We start from the raw sequence: 17587 nt of genomic DNA, 5'->3' as shown, positions 1-17587 counted from the left end.
TTAAGTTACTTCCGCAGTGGTTGCACTTTTCCGAACCGGATGCTCTGTCCATCAATATATATACGGTCTATGGATTTAAGTGAAGATTCCCACCCCTAGTAATCACTATAACTGGAACATCCCACAATGCATTTCAGTATTGCAAAAGAACATGACAATTTCCACCTCTAAGTGTGTGAGCAATGTCAGACTGCATTGCTAACAAACTAAACTGGAGAAGCACTCCTTTACCACCACATCCTTTAGAAAGCAGACAGCAGCCTCACTGAACCCCAGACACAAAATCAACTCCCTGTGCAGACCCTGTGGGGTGCAGCTGGGTCATTATGCCTTACAGCCTGCTCTTAAACACCCTGCTGAGCCATTTACTACACAGCCTCCCCTCCGTTTACTGATCTGTTGCTCCATGTCATACCGTTGCACTGCCTCCGCAGAATCTGGAAATCCTCACAGGGATTTGCAGCATCAGGCAACGGTTGATATTTAGGAGAGAACTTGAATTAACAGCCGTGATTGTGTCTAAAATTGCTCTGGATAACTGTTGAAGCGTGTCGACCCCACACAGATGGTGCTTGTGCCACAGCTCCCCTCTGCCCACTCATGTTTTGTCTACCCCCTATAGCCGTGGAATCACGGCTCCCAAGGGCAGCTTTTACAGTTGTTTTGGTGTAGGAGTGGCATCCTAAGCTGTTTCCCTCATTTCTAGTCTTTCTTCTTAAGACCTAAGCTAAGCCACGCTAACCAGCTGCTGGCTCCAGTATACCATACAGACAGACATGAGGGTGGCATCAATCTTCTCATCTAACTCTTGGCAAGAAAGTGAAAGGGTGTATTTCCCAAAATGTTGAACTTTTCTTTTAATAATTCCACTCACTTTTTCTCTTTCTTTGGAAGTATAATAATGGTATTTTGGTCATATATTCAAGCTGACTTAACAAACTGCACAGCAGTCATTTTAATGCAGACTTTACTTTGTAAAGAAAGTATCTGGTTGAGAATACAGATTGCAGTTGTATTTCAGCTTTATTTTCCAGTTGTTTTATAAACCTTTTGTTTTTCCAACTCTCATTTCTCATAGTCTTGCACCTGTTGCACTTATGCACGACCACCTCCGTTTTATTATGTGCAGAAGACAAAATGCTGCAACCTCGCGCCAGGAGCTTATTATAGATTTTTTTCTATGTGAACTGCCCTCACATTGCATGCAAAGGTCTGCTTTTTACCTTTGTTCTCTCTCCAGGTAGAAGAAAATGGAGAAAAAAAAAACCTGGATGCCAAGTCAAGCTTTTGTGTTGCTAACATATGTGCATGAACGTGCATGTGCGCGTGTTTGCCACAAATTCGCTAGAGGAGTAAAAGACAGAATGGCAGCAGAGAGAGTAGCCGTGAACGTATTGTGAGATAACGAAAGAAAGATGACAAAAGGTGAAGGAGTGAAAGCTGGTGAGAGAGTGAGCCAGGGAGTAAAGGGGCCAGAGTAGGTTTGGATTCTGACAGCCTGCAGAAAACTGAGAATCCTACACACAGATGTTCACAATCATCCCCCCAGACAATTCATAATAATGATAATGACTACTGTGGCAACTGGGTGAATCAAGGGGCCCTAATTGATTGGAAGATAAATTGATGTAGAAAAATTTATTTTGGAGCAGCTGTGGGAGGCAGAAGCAAAAAATATCGAAGTAATTAATCTGGTTTGGTGTCAGTTGGCTGATGAAAGACTTAGACAAGAAGATAGTCTGAGAGGTCACAGAAAGTTGAAAAAGCAGTGATCACACAGCCCTTTGACCTGATGGAGTTAAAACTCTGAGAAACGTTAAAATAACCATTATTCACAGAACATCGGAATGGAATCTCAGCTGTGATCACACAAATGTAGTCAGTTAAAATTGTTTTCAGTTGTTTCATTTTCACATAAGTCCAAAAACAAAACACTGTTATCTATATCTACAGTGAACCATCGCAGTACACACTTTCTTTATACCTCTAAGCAGCCAAAATTAACATCCTTTAATATAAGTTTACCAAACAGAGCAGCACGTTGCTTGAGGCTGCAGGGTAGTAAACATCATCAGAAAGACAATAAAGTCGGACAGAACATTCCTGTCTTGATTTATCTCAGAGAATGAAGTAGGAGGTGATGCAGATGGGGTGCAAGTTTTAGCTTAAGTAATAAATTGTTGGAAAAAAAGTAGTAGTATTTTTAAGTTTGTTTTTTAGGGAAGTACCTGAGTACAGACCAAGAAAAGATTGTTTTTGCTTGCTGATAAGTAGCAAAGGAGGGTAAAATTGGCTTAGGTCTGCTTCTGAATGCAGAGTTATAGGTTTGGCTGAAGGTGATGCGCGTCTACGGTTCTGGCAGTGTCTGGGTGAACACGTATGCATGAAACTGAAAAGATTAGCATTGATGTTTGTTACAGCATATGCGTCTTATCTCATAGGCTATGTCTGTTTTAACAAAGCTGAATCACGATATGAACAACACATAACATTGAAAGGAATTTGCACTTCTAAACTGAATGCAATGCATGATGTGGAGGACTGGACTGATATGAAGAATTTTCTGGAATCAAACATGAGTATCACAGCTATTGTTTATTGGAAAATAATAAACATCCTTCTTCAAGCATACTCTGATTGGCATTCGTACTCGTACGCTTATCTACACACACAAATACGCACAGTTATGGTCATCATGGAAGTTTATCATCATGCATCTTTATGTCTATGAGTTAAACTGTCTATTGTAAGAGAGATTTTCTTGATTGTCATATAGATTATCAGCATCTATAAAACTTGTTTATTACTGGGGGAATAAAGCAGTAGTGCAGCAAAATGTAAAGAATTGCACCTCTATGATGGCTATATCTGCGCATGCACACGCACACACTCACACTCACACACGCTCTTGTTTTCGCTCATTTACTGTTTTGTGCTTCCTCCATCCCATTCTACTTTATGGTTTTGGCCACAGCAAATAATATTCAGTCCTGGTCCATGACACCGCAGAGTACTGTAAGCCCTGTCTTATATCACATCTTGTTCAGGTCTCAGGTCTGCTTTTAGCTGCAGTTCACAGCTGATTGAGACCTCGACGGGGTCAGTAAGGGGAAAATAGAACTGATGCGTGTGTCGAACAGATGGGTCCAGGGGCCGGATGCAGTAGCGCCTGGGGGATGGGCTGACTCTGATACAGGGAGGGGCTCGAGGCATGGCGGAGAGGGAAGGGTGGCATCGTTGCCATGGCAGCAGCAACGGAAAGTTGACGCTGTAGAAGACAGGAGGCCATAGGTTTGGTCAGCTCTTGGTTTTTCCGTAGAGCGAGACCGATCTGAGGAGGAACAACCCAGACAAACATACTGCAGTCAAGGTTGTTCTTTTTCTCTCAAAAGGACATTGAACAGTTAAAGTAGGAAACCAGAGAAGTACAAGGAGATAAAGTCTTAACAGCTACTAGGAAAATAAGAGTACAAGCTGCCTAATTTACTGCCAAACAATCTTATCATGAATCTGTCTCCTTTTTAACGTAATCTGCCTTTTTGTCCCTCACACAATCTTTTAGGATTACATCCTTTTCATTTCAGAGTTAAGATTTTTCAACCCATATCCCTGACGATTTGTCTCTTTGGAAAGGAGCGGAGCTTCCTGGAAGACGCAACTTGCGTACACAAACACAATGATAAAGGGTGAAAGTCAATTAAGCAACAGCAGAGTACTCACTGCTTGGAAACTCTGATGGCGCTGGGTGGGAGGGTAAGGGCTGAACTTAGGCTTGGCTGGTTTACCTGCTGCTCTGTCCTTGTGTCTCCTACTGCTGATGTGCTGGAGCGCAGGAGAGAAACAGACAGATAAACACCAGACAGACGCAGGCAGCAGCATAAAGGTGGAGCGGACAAAGCAACTGGGCTTCAGGCGCCTTTGTTTGGAAATTTGAATAATCAGAGAAGAGAAAATTAAGGAAAACCTAATCAAAGTTCCTATTTCGACGATTCAGGCAACATTTCGATATTTTGTCGGCTCTGACTTTGAGATTTAAAATATTCATGAGGGGCAGGTTTGGAATTTTTTTTTTATTTGATTGACAAACACAAACAGATGGCTACGGCCACACAATCAGCAGTGAACTGCTAAATATTCATGAGCACCTGGCCAAAGTTAACTTTTAAACAGTCAGACCAAGCAATGTGCATTCATATCACGAACAAAGTTTCCCACATCATATTCAGATGCTGGCTCAAACATAATATGCCCAGACTTTTGTTTATTTAGCCTTTATTTAACCTGGATGTCCCTTGAGATGAAAATCTCTTTCCCCGGGGAGCCCTGCATGCCAATTTAGTTTTTAGTAATTTTTCATATATAGATGGAAATGAAACACAACAAACAGGAAATACAATCATCAAACAAAAGGCAGAGACTAAAGGCAGCTCAAAAAAAGCAGTTGCCTTTCTTAGTTACATGGACTTCAATAATGGCTTTAATTCTTTCCCAGGGGACTAGATCATTTAGATCATTAGATCATTTAATGCTCTGCAGATTATTCCGAGTCCAGGAGCAAAGTATGATAAGGCTTTATCCACAGCTCAGTGCAAACCCTTGGAACCTGGTCAGGAAGCCAAGCCAACTGGTTTGTAGTCATTATCTTCAGTGAACTCACCCGCAGCGACAGGTGTGAGCTGTTTATACTGGGATTTGGAATAAAACACGCATAGCCCTGAAATTGCCTTTATGAAATGCATGACGGATAAAGTGATGATGCATCTGTTGGTGGCTTTGAGCAGTTCAACTTAGTGAGTGGTGAATCTGTTTGACTGCTGACCTTTTCATAGCTTCACATTTGGAAGAGGAACTAACCAGTAAGAAGTGTGATGAGCCAGTTTCTCGTGTCACGAACACAGTGTTGTTTACTTTTTAGAACTACGGTCAGTAGGTGTTTTTTATTGTGTCATGCACATTTTCACTACACACAAAAAGATGAAAACTAACTAAGTACATTTACTCAAGTATTGTTCTTAGTGGAACTACAATTTTGAGGTGCTTGTATATTTATTTGAGTACTTCCATGTTATGCTACTTTATATTTCTACTCCACTAAAATTCAGAGGCAAATCTTGTACCTTTTGTACTCCATTATTTATTTGACTGTTACAGTTACTAGTAACTGTTCAGATTTTGCATTAAAAGAATTATCTTGGGCACCTGGGTTGCTAATCGGACAGAGCGCGCGCAAATATACAGAGGCTCAGTCCTTGTCGCACCTTTGCTACATGTCATTCGCCCTCTCTCTCGCCTTTCATGTCTAAGCTGTCCTGTCACAAACAAAGACCTACCACGCTTAATGCGAAATTATTAAATTAAAACACACTGTTTAAGATTAAACCAGTGGTTCCCAATCCTTTGGGCTTCTGACCTCAACAAAAAGCAGCGTGTACTTGGGGCCTTCTGTCATGTTTCAGAAGTCTATGTGGAATTTGCAGTTCCACCAAAGAGTGAGTTCCCCTCTAAACTTCTCAGCTGGTTTCATTTAAATAACAGTTTGAGGCTTAAAGAGGAAAAATGATCCAGTCAGCAAAGATTAGAGGAAAGTCCCAAAAAATAAATCCAAAATTGTGAAGCAGAACTGTGTTTTTTCTTCTTTCCACTCTAATTTCTGACCTCTCAGATTTATCTTGTGACCCTTTGGACAGGGTTGGACCCACAGGTCGAAACTACAGTAAAGTAGTTAAAGTAGCCCCACGTCTACCAGCTTCCCCAGTAACATGCTGCTTACACAAACAAGTAATTTCACACATAATACATCAGTCACAGGGGACAATTTTCTACAAAGTGAGCACTTTTTGCTGATTATAATGAATTAAATAGGATTTTTAAATACTGGACCTTTGCTTATAATGAGGTATATAAAACTGTTTGATTAGTACTTTTACTTAGTGAAGGATTGGAGTACTTTTTCCACCGCTAAAAAAACAATGTTGCAGTGAAACAATTTTAAGAAAAGTACACAACTTCTTAAATAGAACATTGCAATGCAAACAAAAATGTGTGTCTTCTGTCCTAACCTCTACCAAACAATCTGCTATGAATAAGCCCCGCTTAAAACGCAGAATAACAAAAACTAAGGACATTTTTATTAATAAATGTGGCCCTTAAATCATCTAACGAGCTTCAAAACATGAAATGGACTTTGTATTCAATTTGACTTAAATGACATAACAAACAAAGCCTTTTCTTTTCAGAGAGACCATTTAAGTCACACGTCTGTTCAAAGCCGGATCATCTTCATGATCTCATATCTCTACTGATGCCTAAACTTAGCTCTGTATAGCCTCTTAGTGTGAATCAGTATAACATTTAACACATAACAGTAACACTTTTCCAGCAACTGACCTGTTTGAGCTGGGTCTCAGAGTTGACGTGCACATCGCAGATCTCACAGTGGAAAGTTTTGTTCTGGAGTCCAGTTGACGACTCAGCTGCCGCGACCAACTTGGCCTTGATCCCCGTCCTCGGGAAGGACTTGATGGCTCCACCCCCACTCCTTGCCTCCAGCATTGTCTTGTGCTTAGTGCCTGAGGAGATATAAAGTCAAGTCAACTGAGCATCAAACATATAGCACAAGCGGGCTATGCTTGACTTCAGCAGCGCTTACAGTTTCTCACCAATGTTGTGGGCCTGCAGCTGGGAGGCAGAGTTCACAGCAACCTTACAGAGGGAGCAGTAGAGAAGACGTATAGCTTTCTCTTCTTCCGTTTCCTCTTCTGGAGCCGCGTCCACCTCTTCGTCTCTTTTTGTCTCTTTCTCTGGTGTCCTCAGGCCAGGCGACAGGGAGGGGTCAGAGGGTGCATTCATAGTTTCAGTGGTGACGCTGCTCAAAGGTGCCGCTTCTAAGGTAAGGTTTGGGGTTGACAGATCTGAAATAAACGCGTAAAGAAACAGAACGGTATTAGTACAACGGCATAAGTAGTGTAAGAAGCAAATGTGGTACTAAAAAACAGAAAGAGAATAGACAACAAGAGAGAGGGAGATGGAGAAAGTCAGATGAGACAAAATTGAAAATTTTCCCACAAATTGCAGCTTAAAATAAGAAGACAAAACTCACCAGGCTGCAGGTGATTAGTTCTATCAACCTCTCTAATCGCACTGAAAATCAATGATTTCCCCAAGGATCTGCTTCCTAACACTTCAAGCCATAGTTTTGTATTGAGATAATTTGGCTCTATTATCTTTTGTAAGACTGACTTGTAGAGATTCCCTGGAGGAGCGCGTGATGATATAAGGATTCACTCTTTGCTAATAACAGTGATTAGCTCTGCCTGGCTGAGTGGGTTTCTGTTTGTTACCATTGGCTCCCCACTCTTAGAGTAGGCACAGGCTGTTTGCTGAAGTAATCTTCAGAGAGCTCTCCCGACTAAGTCAAAACTGGAAATGATCACTCATTGTCTTACTCTCCAAACACACTGTCACATTGGCGATGTCAAGTACAATTCTTCAATTTTTTTTTTGCTTTTTTAGCTTGCAGCCAAATGTATTTTTGTTACCTAACACCCACACATGCAAAAGTAGCACATCAGGACTGGCACACACATATACAGACATGTGGGAAAAAGTTGATGCTTTGACACACCTCTGCACTTATATTGACACATTTCCAAACACACATGCACACAAACACACACACACTGTACAATTACCCACCAACGGATCGTATTCAAAGCATTTTTAGTGTGCTTTTGCTTTCAGCAGGCCACTCAAGAGGTCAGTAAATGTAGATATGAAAGAGGAGTGAAGGATAAAAAGGCTCAACCTTTAATCTCTTCACTGTGAAACCCAAAGCGGCAGTGGGTTTATCACATCAAAGCGTTAAAGTCGTGACTGGGAAAAGAAGGTTCGAGCCATACATTCATATATTTTAGGCTGTCATACGTTTGATGTATACACGCACGCACACACGCACGCACGCACACAGGGGAAGCATGCGCGCTTGCACAGACACACACCTCCTGATGTTGTGTCAGAGCTGGAAGGCTGAGAGCAGGGTGACGGTAGGATTTGCAGTGTGGTTTCCTTGGCAACCAGTTCAGAGGTCCTGATCTGTGAATCAGGGGCGTCCATCGCTTTCAGCCTTTTCGCGTGTTTGGTGCCACTGTAGTGGGAAGAAGCCTGCACCTGTGCAGACAACAACAAACAAGGTATGGTCCAAGGTGTGGTAAAAATAAGGTGTAAACTAATTACACAATTATTTAGTTATGTGAACCTGACAATGCTTTTTCTTTACAAAAATGTGACAAATGTTTTACTCTAGAGTACGGTCCAACACGTTTGTAATGTAATGGGAGTGGTGACATTGCATTGCAGTTCAGCACAAAATAGTGCTTGTTTATGTATCATGCAATAAGTACAATGAATAATGAATGCTTTACAAAGGTCAAATATTAAGAGGTGTGCATATTTTACCCAGTTATGAAACAGGGCAGGTCTAACCTAAGTGCAGGCCTCAACTGTCATGTAAGGGTGTGTGTGAGAAATAGAATCACCCTGAAAGAAAAACAATTCAAAGTGTGCATTTCCCACACGACAACGCCCACCTCAGAGTTAAACCTCAGTCGACAGACTCCGCAGGAACTTTGCTTCCTCTTTAGCGGCGAGGTTAGCCTGATGCCTGGGCCAATCAGAGCTTTATGGATGTGATCCATCTGCAACAAAGAAGAAGCATAACATTAAGGTCATGACTGGTAAGGGTTGTGAAAGGCAATACTAGGTAGTGAAAGGGATCACCTTAGCTGTTAATGACACGCTGTTTGCAAGCTAATGTTTCCCTTTTCCAGATAACAGATTCTTAATATCTTTGATTAGAGGTGGGGATGTAAGAAGGAGCTGAATGGGGGAGGGTGCTTGTCTTGCACCCAGTCATGTATGAACACATCAGAGTGCAAATGACATGCCCTACGCTGAGGCCCGACTAACCCCAACAGGACTGAAGTGACTTAAAAACACTTAACCCCTCAACAGAGGCTGTGATCAGCTGGGATCTCATTTGGATTTACAGCAGTTATAAATCTTTATGTTTTCAGTTTGGGTTGTTTGTTGGTTGTCAGCAGGATTACAGCAAAAGTTAATGCGGATCACAGGAAGGAAACACAAACTATGTTTCACTTTCATTAACAATGCGAGATAGGCATTTGTAGGCAGAGGTCTGCACTCTCTGAGTGCCCTTCCGGTTCCAATGGTGACATGTTTTATGGCAGATTTCTTTTAAACATATTTACGTAAACCTGTCCCACCACTTTTGCAGCTTCAAACACCCTTATTCTAAGGCTTGCATCTCAATTTGCGATCAGGCTTGCAAGTTTGCTCACTGGTTAAAGCTTCATGCTCTTCCAATGGTCGGAACCACTTAATCTTAGCTCAGTAAATGGCTAACCCTCTTAAACAAAATGCAGCAGCAATGGACTACGGGAAAGTCAGTAATGCACAAAAACATGTGACTATGCAAGTCTAGTGTGACCACCCGGAATCCCATCTGACCACCACTGCCTCTGCTCTCCATGGTGGTGAAAACTATAAACATTTTACAATCACCTTTCAAACCTACAAGGGGTGAGTGTGTCATCCTAAGATCCAAGCCTCACCCAGTCATTTTCTAAGAAGAGTCCGATCCTGCTGATGGTCTTTCCACACAGACAATTAGAAATGAAGGTGGGGTTTGGAAACATTCCTTGCAATAAAGTTTGTATCATGTGTTGTGCTGTGTTGTCCTGTAACATGAACATGAACACTATACCAGTATCTGACCACACAGTACTGTGCACCTCTGGACATTACCTACCGGTTGGTTTAATGGTCACATATACTCAGCACAATAAAACCCAACCGGCCTTTGTAGAGCAAAACAAACCCATTACCTGTGATGAGGGAGCCATTTAACCAGCCAAAACCAGGGAGACTTTAAATCGAGACAGAGGTAATGTGAAAATGAATATGTTGTGGTGGGCCAACTAGTGCTGCTGTTATCCCGTATCTTTAGTGCCAAAGATGAATTATTTGCTCTTCAAACATTAAAATTGCATGTGCTTGTGTGCTTGTGTGTGCGTGCGTGCATTCATTTTGTTTGATGATCACTCTAGGAGGTTGCAATGCATTTCTGCAGTCATTGGTCTTTTATCGCTCTCTGTTTCCCTGCAGCTGTGTGTCTATGTAAAAGTTGAGCAAACACATATAAAAACACATAGTTCTATTCTTCATATTTAAAATACCAATCCTTAAAAAAAAAAAACATTAACTAGACGTCTGTAATAACAATGGCATGGAAATAGACAACGAAAGGCTAAGTGTATAATATAGAACATGAATAACAATATGGCCACAGTAAACATTTGTGAGAGCGTAGTTTTATGTTTCTCTGAATGAGACTTAACATCGGTAAAAGCCTCCCTCCTTAGCCCCAAAGACTCCTGTATTACCATCTGACCTGCAATCACACATTCCTCACTTCACCCCTCCATCTGCTCCCCTCTGAACTCTCTGCCTCTCCCTTTTGTCTCTGTCTGATCAAAGTCACCTTCCTGCCTCCCTGGACTCTCTTCCCCTTCACTCCCACTCCGCACTCGGGGTGGACTAGCACCTGCGGCAAAGTCATTTTGCCCTTCTTACTCTTTGCCTCTTCATTCTTTCTTCTGTACACACAACACATGCTGAATCCAATCTAATACAATACCCCCCTGCTTATTCTGGCATTTTAAGCAATAAAAAGCTGTACATTCAGTGGACAATATAGTAAATAAAAACATCCAGCTTCAGCATCAATCAGTACATTCTTTCTCATTTCCTCACATCCTCATTGGTGGCGTGTCACACATTCTCTGCTCCATGGCGTGAGTTATAGCTGAAACATATGGCCAAGTGAAGTAAAGCAGACTTTAACCTGGAATGCAGTCAAGAGCCTCAACATTTATAATAATGAATGTTCCTGGATTTACATTGTGCACCGGCGTGACAGCTACGTGTGAGCGCATGACGTCAAGTACCTCAAAAAAAAAAAGAGTGGCTTATGATGAATGAGCTGCTGCTTTTGGTTCTTTGTCATTTGAATTAATATTTGCTTGGAAACAACAGCACATTTTTGTTTCCATTTCTCTCGAAATACAAGCCAAACTAGCCAGTGAAGTCCCATTTTGGATCCCTGGCTCAAGCCAAATACACACACACACACACACACACACACACACACACAAACTAACACACTCACGTGGAACCCTGTAACCACGACAACCCACATGGGCACCAAACAAACTGCTCACAGCATCTACAATCACAAGAAAACACACACATACACACACACACACACATAAAAACCTAAATTCCAGGAAAAAGGCAGACAGCTCGAGTTCAGCTCTGTGCCCACTTATTTAACACCCACAGGTTCAAATACGAGGAGGTAGAAGATTCCATTTACAATATGCTAAGTGATCCAGTTTGCAGAAAAAATATCCTGGAGACAAAACTAAAACTTAAATTTACATATTAAGTTCTACCATAAGTTTCTGTTAATATTTAAATCAAAATTAAACCACTCAGGAACATGTTATCCTGACCTCAAAAGTGTAATGAATCTTATAATCACAGTGGAGCTGAAACGATTAGCAGATTATTCGATAGACACAAAATTAATTAGAAGCTATTTTATTCCAGTCACGTATTTTAAGCAGAAATGATTTGCTTAATCCATTATAGGGGTTCAGTGCATTTCCTTGTTCTATATGATCATTCACTGAATATTTGGGATTTGGATTGTTTGTGAGATGAAAGAAGACTTTGAATAAGTTACGTTAGACATTTTCATTCATTTCCAATGAAATGATAAAGAAAATAGTCAGTAGATTAATTGATAATAAACAATAATGGAGGTGGAAGAATGGAGCCCTCCATGTGCATGTTGCACTTTATGCCAGGCATGTAGCCAATGCTCCTTTTCTAACTGCATTATGTTGAAAGCCATAAATCTCCAAAATTACACCCAACCAATACCAGGCACTGTAAAAGGTCAGCAACTTTTTCACAGGGCTGACAATATTCTTGAAACTGCAGAGTGGACGAAGTGTTGGAAATGGAAGAAAATTGAAGAAAGGAAAGTTATAAAAAGGTGAAAGGGGATGTGACTCAGCAGGGAGAAGACCATGTGAGATTTCCGGAAGACTTTTTTCAACCTGTGGTAAGTTACACGGGAGACAGTTTCATGAGGAAATGAAAAAAAAGAATTACAATTTCAAATTTAAATTTTTTGTGGCACAGGAGGAAGAGAAAAAAGAAAGAGAAGGAGATTGGAGGGTCAGTGGGGATAGCGATGGAAAGGCGAGGACTCGAAAACTCTGTAAGCAAGAAAGAGTGCATGAGAGGGTGAGGGGTGGGGAGGATGACAGTTAGCGACAAAGTGGAAAATACTCGAGAATATAGCTGAATTGAAGAAGGTGATGGAGCAAGATCAACACGGGAAAGTGGAAGGGATGGGTGAAAAGGCTGGAGAGAGGAGGAGAGAGAGATGACATGGGTTTTTGACAAAGAGGGAAACACAAAGAGAATAGAAGACACTGCCCACTAGCAATCCAGCAAATGCTACCACAATATCATTTATTTCTTTTAAACCCTCTAGTTGTCGTTCTACATATCTTTTCTTAACACATGAGAGCAAATCATGGTTTAGTGGCCAAGACCAAAGTAAAGAGAGGAGAGGGATAAAAAGAAACTTGCCAATTTTGCTTCAGAGGGGGTATTTGGCTAGACTCAGGGATGGGCTTATGAGTCATCTCAACTTCATCTCAAGTTTAGGTTATGTGATAGGTTTGGTATTAACAAAAGTGTGAGGACAAAAAAAAGCATGTGTTCTTGGCTTTGTTGTGTGCTTGAAACAAGCAGAGGTGCTAGAAACTGTTTTGTACTGTCAGTAAATATGTTTCAGTTATGTAGTATCGCTACATTACTTCTGCATTGGTTAATGCCAGAAAAATGATTTCCTGATGATGTGTACATCATACAGCCAGGAGTATATCGAGACATACAGCACGTTCCCCCTGTAAATCAGACATCAGCCCTGCCTGAAACGTCAACTCTTTGGGGCATGGACACGGCCAACTTAGTTTCTATCCACCTTCACCCTTCACAAACACCAGGGCAGACAGTTTTAAGAAAAACTGTGTGAGGAATATCAAGGAACCAGCTTCTCCCTCCAGGTTGTGTGGAAATGTTGCAGCTCTCTGCATCAGAGGTGATATATTAGGAAAGGTGTAGGCAGCTCGCTCATGCATCTGTGTACTGAATAAATAACTCCACACACGCAAACTGTTCCATGAAATAAACTCCTCCACATCGGCACGTTGAAGTGAACGATTTGGGTTTCGATTTTTTTTAAAGGCACAGCGTGGTTGCTGCAACATCTACAATGACTGACAGTACTCACGTCTGTGAATCCAGGCAGCAGGTGGAAAGGAACGAGGGGCTTCGGGTCTGGGGAGGGCTGGGTCCTGCCCAGTGTCGGGCGGGCCAGCGGCAGCAGAGCGCTGTGACACACACTACCTAGGGAGGAGACAGGTAGATAGATGAGATGATTCCTTTAAGAAAATAATAACGTGATAATGAAAACAAGTGTGTGATCTGAGTGGACTTCTGTCTTATTTCAGTTTCACTCATCCACATTGGCAGTTATTGAAATAGGATAAAGGGTCACACAGATCAAACATCACTTTATCTTACATGAACATGAAACACCCACTCATCTGCAATGGCAGTGAAGTAAAGTACATACATTTAGCCAATGCTGTACTAATGCATATATTCTGAGGTACTCGTACTTGATTAGTTCCATTGTGTTCCACTTGTGTACAATATCAACTCCCATCATGAGAGATTAGGCAGATTAAGGTTTTACATACAAATATGATACATTGTTATATTGAAGTAAATCCTGCTTACACATTAATCCATCAGGAACAATATAACACTCTGATTGCCGTTCTAAGTTCTGTGAGCTTTATTTAAATATAGAATCTGTCATGGTTTGGTCAAGTTTCTGTTGTAGTTGGTTTTCTGCAATGTACACGAGGAGGACCCTGCCTTTCCAAGGCACCTCATGGAGGCTCGCTGGCTGTCTACTTTGCAGGGATTTGGCCTTCCTGTTTCCAAGCTAGGCAGCCTTTAAGAACTTCAACAGCCAACCAGCTTTCCAGAGTCCTTGCTTTTCTGCAAGCCTGAGTTGGTTTTGTCCAACTGACTAGAGCTCATGCTGTCCAGTGGACCGGAGCTCATGCTGTCCAGCAGGCCGGAGCCCTTGGTGGTGTGCAATGGGCCGGAACGCTTGGTGCTGTGCAGCCTTCCAGAACCTCCGCTGACGTCCAACTTTCCAGATCCTCCGCTGACATGCAGCTGTCCAGAATCTCCACCGTTGTGCAGCCTTCCAGAGCCTCAGCTGACGTCCAGCAGTCTAAAACCTCAGCTGACATCCAGCCGCCCAGAATCTCAGCTGACGTCCAGCCGCCCAGAGTCTCAGCTGACGTCCAGCCACCCAGAGTCTCAGTTGCCTGCCAAGCTCTCAGAGGGGTTCTGTCTTCACCTGCCTGCTTGGTCTCCAGAAGGCCGGCCTCTAGAGGGTCTTCAACGGCCTTCCCAGCCTCCAGAGAGGCTCCGACGGTCGGCAGTGGGGTTTTGCCTTTGCCAAAGGCCGCCTGAGGGATATTGCCCTCGCCAACAGCCACCAGTTGGGTTATGCCTTTGCCGAAGGCCGCCTGAGGGATATCGGCTAAGGGATATCACCTTTGCCGACGGCTGCCTGAGGGATATCGCTTTCACAGACAGTCTCCAGAAGAGATATTGCCTTTGTGCTCGGCCGCCAGAGGGATATCACCTTTGCAGCCATCATTCCAAGGGGCTTTGTCATTGCCGCCGGCTGCCTCAGAGCCCTCAATGTCCTGTGTTGCCTTCTGAGGGATTTTGCCTTTGTTGTCGACCGCCAGTGGGGTACAGCCTACAACCTCCTGTTCGGCTGCCTGAGGGGCTCTGCCTTCTGCCACCTAAGGTGTTCGTCTTTGCTGCTGGCTGCGGCACCCCAGTTCCCGAGTGGTTGCTGTCCCTGTTCCCTGGTGCTCTCCATTCCACGGCCATGGACTTTTTGTTCTTACTCCCTCCTGGACTCTCTAAGACTTCCCTGGGCTGTTTTTTGTTTGGTGTTTCTATTCGGCCCTACTCCAGTACCCCCTTTGCCCTCCCTGGACTGTCGTGCCTGATTTTGGCTGTTTTTTTTTTGAGGGCCGTCTGGTAGACGTCCCTTGGGGGGGGAGTACTGTGATTGTTTTGTCAAGTTTCTGTCGTAGTTGGTTTTCTGTCAGTGTTTCCTGTTTTTATTTTGAAGTGTCTCTGTTCCCTTTTGTGTTGTCTTGTTTTACTTCTAGTCTTTTGGTTTTCCCGCCTGTGTGATAGCCTGTCTTTCACCTGGTCACCTGCCTTGTGTCACCTGCCCCTTGTTATCTCTTGTTTACTTGTGTATTTAGTCCCTGTGCTTTCTGTGTCTGTTGTTGGTGGATCGTTGTTTTGTCGTTTGTCATTCGTCGGGCCGTCCTGTGTTTTGCTGTTATTCTGTCTTCCTGGATTTCTCAGTGTTTTTGTGTTCCTGGCGTTTTTCCCCGTGTCATTCCGTGTTCCTGTATACTGGATTTATTACCTGGTCTGCTTACTAGTTTGTAAGTCTCTTTGTGTTTACATTAAAAGTGTTTATTTCAAACTGTTGCACCCTCCTCGCCTTCCTGCATTTGGGTCCAAGCCTCACAATCCTGACAGGATCTTCAGGCTGTGTCAGGTCTTCACATGAGGGTAAACGTGTTTTTACACACACACACACACACACACACACACACACACACAGACACACACACCGGAAGATAGTCACTTGGGCTTTACTGAAGGTTAAACAAATGTTCTACACCGCTATAGCTAAAAAACCAAAACCCATTATGATATCAAAATTAAACACAAACACACATTTCTGACTCAATGATGCCATTATTAAAAGTGTTATGTGACAAGCGTCTTGTTTGTGTGGCTGAGTCTTGATTGTGGCAGCTTGTTTACTGATGTAAGCATGTCCTCTGAGCTTGATTACAGTTTGATTGAGGACCAGCCCACAGGAGTAATCATCATAATCAAAAATCAAAATCACAACCCACCCATCCGCTCTGCCATTAGTCTGATTGTCTTTAACAAGCTCAAGTTGTGTGTGTGTGTGTGTGTGTGTGTGTGTGTGTGTGTTTGTCTTGAGCCAGGGAGTGTGTGTGTTTGTCTTGAGCCAGGGATCCAAACTGGGACTTCACTGGCTAGTTTGGCACGCACAATTTTAACCCACATTTTTCCATGTCGCTTGGACAGTTTGGGAATCATGTAGCAAGTTTACGAAGAAAATGTAGGCTATTTTTGTCTGGGACATTACCAGTTTTACAAATAATGCTAAGAGCTGACGTGTCCTCTTAGTTCATTTGTATGGACATGTTGACGATGGCCATCGTGTTTTCTGTGTGTGATTTATTTCTCATCCCAAATATCCAATGCCATGTGGCATATAAAAGTAAAGTAAAATTAGAAATTTGGTCTAGTTTTTTTTGCATGTTAATTGGTTTCCTTTTTGTAAAAGTTTCCAGTTAAATTGAACGTTTTTACAATCTAAGTGTTGCTCAAAATCTGGGTACGAATTTGTTAATATTCATATTGCGACATAAACAACAACATAAATGCGCACTGTTTTCCGCTTTGGCCAGCAGGAGGTGCTGGCGCCCCACCTCCACACGCTAATGTAAAAAATGACTTTATGAGTTTAAGAAACACATGGTTGAGGCGACACGCATCTGAAATCTTACTCCTATGGCCTACGAATGCGATTAACTGCTGCGAGCAGCATTAAATATAGTTTGCAGAACTTGCATGGAATAATCCCCCAAAAAATAACTATGTGTTTTACGTTGTTTTATAGTTTACAGGCTCATCATGTAAGACATGTAGGCTATGGCAAGTATGCAGTGATCCTCATGCATACGCAGTGATTCCTACAAGGTAAATTGTCTGTTTTGTGAGTTTTTAAGCCTATAGCCTATTGTATGTTATCTCTCATCTGTTATATATAGGCTGATATGCTGATGATTATTGGAGAGTCAAGCGCAACAAAAAGGCTTAACTAAAACACACCTATAGACCATAATAATAGCCTTTAATTCTATCAGATGAATTGAAGAAGCTGTACTACACTGTGCAGGTGACTGACTTCACAACGCTGACATCGTTCACATCCTTCATATCATATCAACAAGTGACTTCGCTGCGTAAACGCAATGAAGTCAGTTGATATATTATCACCAACAACAAAAAACTCTTACGTACCAAAATACATGGCGGCACCAAGTGGTATCCGTTTTCGTTCAGTGTAAGAAAAAGTGTCTTTCATCTCCTGGCAGAGATGAAGCTTGTGTCTTTCCTCCACAGTCCGTCTCCCTTTCTCTCTCTATCTCTCTCTCCTGCGGCTCCTTCCCATCTGGATTCCCTCCTTCTCCTCCTCCTAACT

The 17587-nt window shown here is 42.4% G+C and overlaps 1 protein-coding gene across 1 annotated transcript; it reads right to left on the bottom strand.

Moving 5' to 3' along the window:
- Window positions 1-2576: 2576 nt before the first annotated feature.
- LOC117957353 (zinc finger protein 385D-like) lies at window positions 2577-17587 on the bottom strand. Its single transcript, XM_034893033.1, has 8 exons — window positions 17407-17587; window positions 13451-13566; window positions 8586-8693; window positions 7998-8166; window positions 6660-6911; window positions 6388-6569; window positions 3721-3822; window positions 2577-3331 (listed from the first exon to the last, which is right to left on the bottom strand). The coding sequence occupies exons 1-8, from the start codon at window positions 17468-17470 to the stop codon at window positions 3101-3103; spliced, it is 1224 nt and encodes a 407-aa protein (XP_034748924.1). The 5' UTR covers window positions 17471-17587; the 3' UTR covers window positions 2577-3100.

This window comes from Etheostoma cragini, chromosome 14 (assembly GCF_013103735.1).
Source record: "Etheostoma cragini isolate CJK2018 chromosome 14, CSU_Ecrag_1.0, whole genome shotgun sequence".
Lineage (NCBI taxonomy): Eukaryota > Metazoa > Chordata > Actinopteri > Perciformes > Percidae > Etheostoma > Etheostoma cragini.
This window is presented reverse-complemented; position numbering and strand designations above follow the sequence as displayed.